Source organism: Engraulis encrasicolus, chromosome 1 (genome assembly GCF_034702125.1).
Source record: "Engraulis encrasicolus isolate BLACKSEA-1 chromosome 1, IST_EnEncr_1.0, whole genome shotgun sequence".
Taxonomy (NCBI): domain Eukaryota; kingdom Metazoa; phylum Chordata; class Actinopteri; order Clupeiformes; family Engraulidae; genus Engraulis; species Engraulis encrasicolus.
The window spans coordinates 8,237,542-8,247,541 of record NC_085857.1 but is presented as its reverse complement, the minus strand read 5'-3'; the positions used below and the strand labels follow the sequence as shown (position 1 = coordinate 8,247,541).

General features: G+C 45.9%; 1 protein-coding gene across 1 annotated transcript in view; it reads right to left on the bottom strand.

Annotated features, from left to right (window-relative positions):
* The window catches only part of smurf2 (SMAD specific E3 ubiquitin protein ligase 2), a 141,071-nt gene that overhangs the window by 40,481 nt on the left and 90,590 nt on the right, over window positions 1–10,000 (bottom strand). The window contains exon 8 of the mRNA XM_063196204.1: window positions 2,645–2,982. Within this exon, the coding sequence (XP_063052274.1) occupies window positions 2,645–2,982 (338 nt within the window). The remainder of the gene's footprint in view (window positions 1–2,644; window positions 2,983–10,000) is intronic.

Sequence of the window (10,000 nt, the reverse complement as noted above, 5' to 3'; positions counted from 1 at the left end):
AAGCGTACAACGTGGTTTCAAAGTAATAGGGGGCTACTTTTGTGGGGTGCTTCAATGCATTCATGTGGAAAGTGGTGTTCAGCGGTGTACTTTTGTCATGCAGCATTTATATATATATATATATATGGTGAGCTCAGGTAAATTGGGTCACTTTTATTTGGCCCAAAGTGGCCCAATTTACCTGAATTTACCCTACATTTATAACAATCACTTAGAGCCCATTGACAATAAAGAGTCAATATCGTCTATGGGCCCTATGTGACTGCCGTATATGTGGCAGCCATTGCTCAATGGTTAGAGCAGTCTTTCTCAAAGTGGGGCATAAGCCCCCCTGGGGGGGCGCGGAGGCATCTCAAGGGGGGCGTGTGACATCTGATTTTGAGTTTTTTAAAAAAATTATTTCCTGTCACGCCAATAAGTCAATAAGTTTAAAGTCCTCACCAACATTATATTATTAATTGTCATGATTTTGAATAGCATAGGAAATGAATACATATCTGCATTCGACTGCAGTCCCTCTTTGTATAATCTCACTACTAGTCACCTTTCCTTTGATTCTGCGCAGCGATCGCAAAATCAGTCTGTGCGAGGGGGGGCTCGGAAGCACTCAGACCCTCTGAAGGGGGGAATGATGGAAAAAGTTTGAGAACCACTGGGTTAAAGTGCTGGGCTTTAGATCAGAGGACTGTCAGTTCAAATCCCAGCCTTACCAGCACCTACATCCAGGGCTGAGGTGCCCTTGAGCAAGGCATCTAACCCCCCATTGCTCCAGAGGCAGTAACCAATACCCTGTACCTAAATAACTGTAGGTCACTTTGAATGAAAGGCACCCAATCCATTTTTGTTTCATACAAGAGAGAAAAGTACATCCAAAGTACTTCCAAGCCCTGATGAAGACATGTAGGTGAGGTCTAAACATGTTGGCTTTTTAATGTAACCCCAGGCCAGTATTATTAAAGGCTTTTTAATGTAACTTCCCACTTAGACACCATGTTTGGAGTGCCTGGATGTACTTTTGTCTCTTGCATGAACTGATCCCCAATATATCCAAGAGCAGCCAACAAACTCCAATGAACAAGCTGAAGACTGCCTTGAGCTTCCAGCCACCTGTGATTTTCTATTTTGTTTCATTTGAATAAAAATATGGACTGCATGGATAGAACCAGAGCCATACAGACAACAGAGTTACGCGATTGGAGGACCAGGAATTAAATTGCAGCCCCGCCTTTCAACGAGATAAGGCTGTGCCTAAAGCAGCTGTCTTCCCATAGACTCAACATAGAACCACCACATTAACAGCCAAAAATAAGGACTAAAGAACTATACTGCGGGGTAATCAACACAAATATGTAAACTGTCAACTGTCTCGGTGGTGATAACCACAACAGTTTTACCACCTGTGATGTTTATCTGAAGTTATTAATACGAACAGCAAGTCTTGTCATATTCCCTGCATTGCATCGCATTGCATTTGCTGTGTGCTACGCCCACTACTAGGAACTAACATTCGCAACGCTGAGCAGTACTGAGAAGCTAAAACAGCTAATTTTGCTAATGAGGAAGTCGGCCCTAGCACACAGCGGAGATCGCCTGACTCTGTTGTCTGTATGGCTCTGGATAGAACAATTTTATGTTTTCACACGCGCAGACACACACACGGATGGTATGATGTGTTTAAAGGTTTTTTTGATTGATTGATTGATTGATTGATTGATGATTTGATTTATTTCAGATGTAACACAAAAACAATTAGCAGCCAATTTAATAAATACAAGTACCATCATTATGTGCAACTGAAAAGGAGTGGGATGAAGCCTTGCTTATTAACTCCCACCCCCATAAAATCAAAAAATATAACTCAAAATGTGCACTACGCACTTCCGTAATTTCAGACTATGCCATATAAGTTACCAATGTCCATTTATAGTTGCCAATAGAATAAACTAATCAAAAGAAACTAGAGATGTACAGGATCCAAGATCCGGTTCCGGATCCTGCAGGATAATAGGGTTTTTCAGACTATCCAGATCCGGCAGGATCTTAAGCAGTGGATCCGGTATCCGGCAGTAACCTAAAAATCAGGATCTGGGGCATCTCTACTTTTTACGTGGCCTAGTCTTTTCAGTCAGTCTTTCACAACCCCAATCACTGCATGGAGTGAAAGCCCTTTGGAAGCTGCCGTTGAAGGCAGTGTGGCAGTAAGATGGCAGTTAAAAATAGTTTGCGCCAACGTAGTAAAAAGGGCCCACGTGTGCGAGTTGGCTATGTGTTTCAACCCTTTCGTAGGATCCGGTATCCGGTTCTGGATCCGGCAGGATCTTAAGCAGTGGATCCGGTATCCGGCAGGATCCTAAAAATCAGGATCCGGTGCATCTCTAAAAGAAACACAGCGAGCGAAGCGAAAAAGCGTGGTACTGACCGTATCCCTCGGGCACACACACACACACACACACACACACACACACACACACACACACACACACACACACACACACACACACACACACACACACACACACACACACACACACACACACACACACACGCACGCACGCACGCACGCACGCACGCACGCACGCACGCACGCACGCACGCACGCACGCACACACGCGGATGGTATGAGGTGTTTAAAGGTGCTACTGACCGTATCCCTCGGGCAGGTCGGGGGTGTTGTGCAGGTGGGTGCGGCTCATGTAGTTTCGATGCCGCTGGGAGCGGACGCGGCGCTCCTGTGCCCGAGGGTCACCGCTGCCGGGCGTCCCCTGGTTCTGCTGCCCCTGCTGCCCCTGGCTCTGGCTCTGGTTTTGCCCCTGCCCCTGGTTTTGCCCCTGGCTCTGGTTCTGCCCCTGGCTCTGTCCGCTCGACGCCCCGTTCACCAGCGGCCCGTTCACCACCACGGGCTCTAGGATGGGCACGGGCGTGTTCTCATCCACCAGGCAGCTCAGCGGGCGACCAGCGGGACTCGAGTACTCCGAAGCAGGCCTAGAGGAGGGGATAGAGGGAGAGAGAGAGAGAGAGAGAGAGAGAGAGAGAGAGAGAGAGAGAGAGAGAGAGAGAGAGAGAGAGAGAAAGAAAGAGAAAGAGAGAGAACAAGGTGGGAGGGACAGAGAGAGGGAGGGAGAGAGAGAGAGAGAGAGATTTTGAGGGTTATCCGTCATTCACTGTGTCACTCGCACTGGCTCACCATGACAAGTTACAGGTGACCAAATAGCAGGGCTGTGCAATATATCATGTTAATATCGTGATATTGCTGTCAAACAATATCTAATATCGAGTTGAAACTATTATTCTGTCATTTGTTTATACAGCCAAAATGTAGGCTATGCTGTGCACCAGTGTTAATTTCGTCAACCACGACGATGACGAAAATATTTCGTCAACGCCCCTTTTTCCCTTGACGATGACGAGACGATGACGCACTAAAAATTGCCTCAAGCAAATCAAAATATGACGAAAATAAAATAATATTTTCGTCAAGGAGACTAAGACGAGACGAAATTTACAAGCCATGGACGAATGGACATTAAACATATATAATTATTTATAATTAATTTTTAATTTGTAATTGTAATATAGGCCTAAGTGTCTTGAACTTCATAGGTGATTGCGCGCTCACGCTGTGTTGCCTCGCTTGTATCTGCTGGCAGCCAATGCATGGCGCGGCTCAGTCAGTAGTTCTGTAGCCTAGTAGTTCAGTGAGTCCATTTAAGTTGAGTTTAGGTCCTAAAACATTCCCAGAGAAAGAGAAAAAATAGCCGACGTTGAGGGAAGTGTTCATTTTGAAACATGTTCAACAACCCTCTTATCCATGACGAGGACATGTGTTTCTGCAGTAGGTAATGACAGTCGCGCCAATCCTCCTCTGATACTGTCATTCTAAACCTCCTCGAGCTTCCACTATTCTCCTTTTCACTTAGGCTGTCTTATCCCGGCGTTCGTTGTCTGTTCTTTTTTTGTAATGTTTGCTATATTTGTTGTTTAACCATATGAGTAGGCAGCAAGCAAATCATGAAGGTCGGATTTGTGAATGTATTTAAATCAGTCACCGCGGGAGCGCGCGCCAGCAGGGGGAAAGTTGGCCTGTCTAAAGTAACAGAGGCACGGCTACTGTAGCCTAGTTTTGAAAAGAATCAATGGATGGGCGATCGCTAAGGAGTTTTAAACTGTTGAGATTTGAAACTTGTTCTCGTCGAGAGCAACGCTAAAAGACCCAAGGAAGTCGACTGCATTTCCGTGCGTCTCCAGCGTCTTCCTAAGTTCCAAAAACTCTTTCCAGGTCATGCTTATCGAGCCTCGACACCCCCGACAAACAAAACAGCATTAGTGTTTATATTTGTATGTGCGTGTCCTTTCTATCGTCCAGTCTGCATACCCCTACCTAACTATTTTTCCTGGGACTTTTGCAGGGCATACGAAGTGTGCTCGCGCAATCTATTTAAGCCTATTCCACACATGCCGCACGAGTCATTATCGTTCTCTGCTCGCATTGCCAATTGAAAACAAAAAAACGCTAACTTGCATAGTCTAACATCAGCAGTATTTTATCTGACTCGTGGTCATCGGGAAGCCACTATCAGGGAGACTTCTTGAACTTCATGCAGACTTGGGATGTCTGGTCTTCCCACTGCCGGCAATCTGCAGGCTTTAAGTCCCGCGGGCAGGTGAAGAAGAGCATGTAGCTTCCTCCGTGATCAAACTCAAAATGAAATATAATATGCAGCAGCTTCTAATGCACGAGAGAGAGAGAGAGAGAGAGAGAGCAGCCTGCACCTGGATGTGTGTGTGTGTGTGTGTGTGTGTGTGTGTGTGTGATGCTCTTTTGCTCTATGATGTTGAAATTACTGATTTGGGTTATGGTGGAAAATGACCAAGTAACAAGGTGAATATTTGCTGCAATAGGCAATATTAGTAATACTTTGTGAAATAACAATAGCCATTGTAGTTTGTTTATTTTACACAATATTGACTAAAATGACTAAAAATTGAAATGTTGACTAAAATTTGAAATGTTGACTAAAATGACTAAAATGACTAAAATTTGACTATGACTAAAATTGATTTTCGTCATTTTGACTAAGACTAAGACTAAATTGGGAAGGTAATGACTAAAATATGACTAAGACTAAAATTGATTTTCGTCATTGTGACTAAGACTAAGACTAAATCAAAAAAAGCTGACGAAATTAACACTGCTGTGCACAAAACATACCCGTCCACTTGAGCCAATGCGAGCACAGAGCAGACTTGCTATCCAACACTGATGCAGAATACCACTGTGTGTTTCTTAATGACTTTCCACTCACACTGCTGAAGGGGGGAAGATTGCGAATTGTTTGGCACAAGTATTTTCTTTAAAACATAATATATACCGTTTAAAAATATTGTGATATCAATATTGACAGAAATAATCGTGATATCTATTTTTTCCATAATCGAGCAGCCCTACCAAATAGAAGTACACATTAAGTAGAGAGAAAAAAGAAAATGGAGGAAGAGAGGAAGAACTATATAGAGAGGAAGAAGAATATAGAAAGACTTCATGTAAGTATGATATGATGTGTATAAACGATGTGCGTTCCTCATTCCCACCATAAATTGTTATGTTGGGCACTACACGGCGCCTGGTGACAGCACAAGAGAAACATGCTGTCCCACTTCACTTCTGGACTGAGTGACGTCGTCATGGTGAATTATTTACAACAGTGCTGCATACAGCATGTCATGCGTGAGAGTGGAGAGTGTAGAATAGTGCAGTGTGTGTGTGTGTGTGTGTGTGTGTGTGTGTGTGTGTGTGTGGCGTGTGTGTGTGCAGTGTGTGTGTGCAGTGTGTGTGTGTGTGTGTGTGTGCAGTGTGTGTGTGTGTGCAGTGTGTGTGTGTGAGTGTGTGTGTGTGAGTGTGTGCAGTGTGTGTGTGCAGTGTGTGTGTGTGTGTGTGTGTGTGTGTGTGTGTGTGTGTGTGTGTGTGTGTGTGTGTGCAGTGTGCAGTGTGCAGTGTGTGTGTGTGCAGTGTGTGTGTGTGCAGTGTGTGCAGTGTGCAGTGTGTGTGTGTGTGTGTGCAGTGTGTGTGTGTGTGTGTGTGTGTGTGTGTGTGTGTGTGTGTGTGTGTGTGTGTGTGTGTGTGTGTGTGTGTGTGGTTCCTGTGTAGCTTGGCTGGCGCGGAGGCAGGAAGGGCAGAGATCAGCACTGGGGAGGCTGTGTGTGTGTCTGGACTGTGTGCGTGTGCGTGTGCGTGTCTGTGCGTGTCTGTGCGTGTCTGTGTGTGTCTGTGTGCGTCAGTTCAACCAGTCAGTCAGTTCAGCCGTCTAGACGCCGTCTGAGTCTCCGCACCTCCAGCTCCGCAGACTCCTGTGTGTGTGTGTGTGTGTGTGTGTGTGTGTGTGTGTGTGTTTCGCCTGGCCTATCTCCTGTGTGTGTGTGTGTGTGTGTGTGTGTGTGTGTGTGTGTGTGTGTGTGTGTGTGTGTGTGTGTGTGTGTGTGTGTGTGTGTTTCGCCTGGCCTATCTCCTGTGTGTGTGTGTGTGTGTGTGTGTGTGTGTGTGTGTGTGTGTGTGTGTGTTTCGCCTGGCCTATCTCCTGTGTGTGTGTGTGTGTGTGTGTGTGTGTGTGTGTGTGTGTGTGTGTGTGTGTGTGTGTGTGTGTGTGTCTCCTGTGTGCCGTCCCGCCCAACAACAAACAACACAAACAACAGCCTTAAAAAAAAAAACGAACTGGGCCACAGACTATTTGTTTGCTTGTTTAGCAGAGACAATTTCCCTTTTACGCAGCAAAACGTCGCCAGCGGCACTAAGCGCTCCCTGCGGGGGTTGCGTAAGTCTAGGGTTGGGCGATCTGGCAAAATAGTTTTTTAAAAACGACACGTTATTACAAAATGTTTATGGTCGTGCCTGAAGCCAGTAAATATTTGACAAGCACATTTTTACAGCATTATCAAAATATATTATGTTACACACAAGAACTTGTTTTCGAAAAAATGTTTGGTTTCATTGGTTGTAAAACGTTTTCCTGTCGAGACCATCACAAGCCAATGATGACATGATGAATGCATTTTAATAAGATTATTAAGAGAAAATTATTGAGTTTTATTGATAATGACGAGTTCAGCTAAATAACTGAGCTTAGCGATACATGTACTTTTTTTCTGGCTGTTCACAAGATTTATAGGTTTGAATTGTATATTTTTCAACTTTTAATTCGGTATTTTCCTAACACTATGTCCCGGCAACCAACAAACAGCAATGTTGCTGAGTGAAGAATAGCCCCCGCAACCAACACATTCCTAAACCTCACCCTGTGTTGGGTGACTACAGTGCATCACATGCACAAAATATGCCAGTTGGACTGGATGGTATTTAATGACTATAAACCCGAAAATTAGAGCAGTAAATTATATATATTACAGTGTTAACTAGCTAGTGAAGTCTTTATTAAATCGTTTGCAGTGGGATGGAAAAAACCTGCTTGTCCTGATTTAATCAAAGCACTGCTCCACAGTGTCCACGAAATCCAACTCATCTCCTTTTGACCTGTAGGAGTTCACTATTAAAGTGATACTGTCCCATTTTTGGAAATAATCTTATTCTATACCTCCCCTTGAGTTAAATAATAGGGTTTTATCGTTGTCCTATACTTTCAACCGTTCTCTGAGTATGGCAGTGCAAATGCTACCTCCAAGCTAGCAGTTAACATTGAGTCCTATGAGACCAGTTAGCCGCCAGCTGGTCTCATAGGACTCAATGTTAACTGCTAGGACTGCCATACTTAGAGAACGGGTGAAAGTACAGGAGAAAGGTAAAACTCAACTATTTAACTCAAGGGGAGGTTTAATATGAGCTTATTTCCAAAATTGGGACAGTATCACTTTAAAGGATAAGTTCAGTCAATTTCAACATGCAGTTGTAATGCTCACACTACCCTGGACTTGTCAGTACCTGAGGTTTTTTTCTTCTTCTTCTTCAGCCTTTTCCCCTTATCTTGGTCATTGTAATGGGGGCAGCGCTTTGTTTACATTTAAAAAAAAACATTTTTATTTATTCCCAAAAACATCCGAAAGGTTATACAACATCAGCAGACAACTAGCAAACAGCGGTACCTTATGGGAAAATATTTGGAGTAGGCCTATGTTAATTTTCTTAAAAATGTAAACAAACGCTGCCCCCATTAGAATAGCTCATATCTCGGAAAGGGCTTAGCCGAAAAATGTGGCATCACCGGGTACTGACAAGTCCAGGGTAGCGTGAGCAATACCACAGCACTGAACTGGTCCTTTAAAGGGACACTGTGCAGGAAATGGTCAAAAAAGGTACTGCAACTATGCTGCTCATTGAAACTGGGCTGCCTATTGCCAAATTTGATCTTTACTTGAAGGTTTACTAAGTAATAAACAAATATTTTCTAGTATGGTCCAAGTACAGTCATTTTTGCAGCTAAAATGACTATTTTTGGAAATTCAAAATGGCGGACCATGGAGAAGATCCCTCTTTTCATGTATGAAAATTGCAATTTTTCCAGTCATAATGAATACTTAGAATTTGATGCTGGTGGTAAGTATTCATGAAAAAGGTAACATTAGTGAATGGGCAGCTTTCTGATGACTTTTCCCCAGGCCCGGCCCAGGCTGTCAGCAACCCTGCAAGGCGGTGTGGGGCGGTGTGCAAGGCGGTGTGGGGCGGTGTGCAAGGCGGTGTGGGGCGGTGTGCAATGTGCCCTCGCTCGCACCCCAAGACCATAATTAGCAGCCCAGAAAACCAACTGGCCAGAAGTGTGGTAGTGTGGTGGGCAGGGGGAGAAATAGGGCCCGGGCACTTTTGGCTTAAAGGGGCCCCCTCATGGGGGAGAAATAGGGCCCGGGCACTTTTGGCTTAAAGGGGCCCCTCCTGGGGGAGAAATAGGGCCCGGGCACTTTTGGCTTAAAGGGGCCCCTCATGGGGGAGAAATAGGGCCCGGGCACTTTTGGCTTAAAGCGGCCCCTCATGGGGGAGAAATAGGGCCCGGGCACTTTTGGCTTAAAGGGGCCCCTCATGGGGGAGAAATAGGGCCCGGGCACTTTTGGCTTAAAGGGGCCCCCTCATGGGGGAGAAATAGGGCCCGGGCACTTTTGGCTTAAAGGGGCCCCTCATGGGGGAGAAATAGGGCCCGGGCACTTTTGGCTTAAAGGGGCCCCTCATGGGGGAGAAATAGGGCCCGGGCACTTTTGGCTTAAAGGGGCCCCTCATGGGGGAGAAATAGGGCCCGGGCACTTTTGGCTTAAAGGGGCCCCTCATGGGGGAGAAATAGGGCCCGGGCACTTTTGGCTTAAAGGGGCCCCCTCATGGGGGAGAAATAGGGCCCGGGCACTTTTGGCTTAAAGGGGCCCCCTCATGGGGGAGAAATAGGGCCCGGGCACTTTTGGCTTAAAGGGGCCCCTCATGGGGGAGAAATAGGGCCCGGGCAATTTTGGCTTAAAGGGGCCCCTCATGGGGGAGAAATAGGGCCTGGGCAATTTTGGCTTAAAGGGGCCCCTCATGGGGGACAAATAAGGCCCGGGCACTTTTGGCTTAAAGGGCCCCTCCCCCCCTCATACTTAGTGGCACAGAACTGACTCACCAGTGGGCCCCACACCCCTGTGGGCCCCTATTTTCAGAATTTTTTTTTTTTTACATTTCTGAAAATAGGGGCCCACGAGGGTGCAGGGCCCACCGGGAAATGGCAGCTCAGTCAAGCCCTGTGTGGTGGGTGCAGGAGGGAATTTCTGGATCCTCCCTCCCGAGTTAAGTTCAGGATGTGACTGGAAAATATGGTAATTCCCCCACATGTGGCGGAAAGTCTGAGGGTCTGAGGACCGCGGTGAAATATTAAGCAAGCAGAGGAGGGCCTGTGGTGACTGGGTGGTGGAGGAAGTGTGTGTAGTGTGTGTGTGTGTGTAGTGTGTAGTGTGTAGTGTGTGTGTGTGTGTGTGTGTGTGTGTGTGTGTGTGTGTGTGTTCGTGCATCTAGGGGTATTATAAGGGCAACATACTCAGAAGC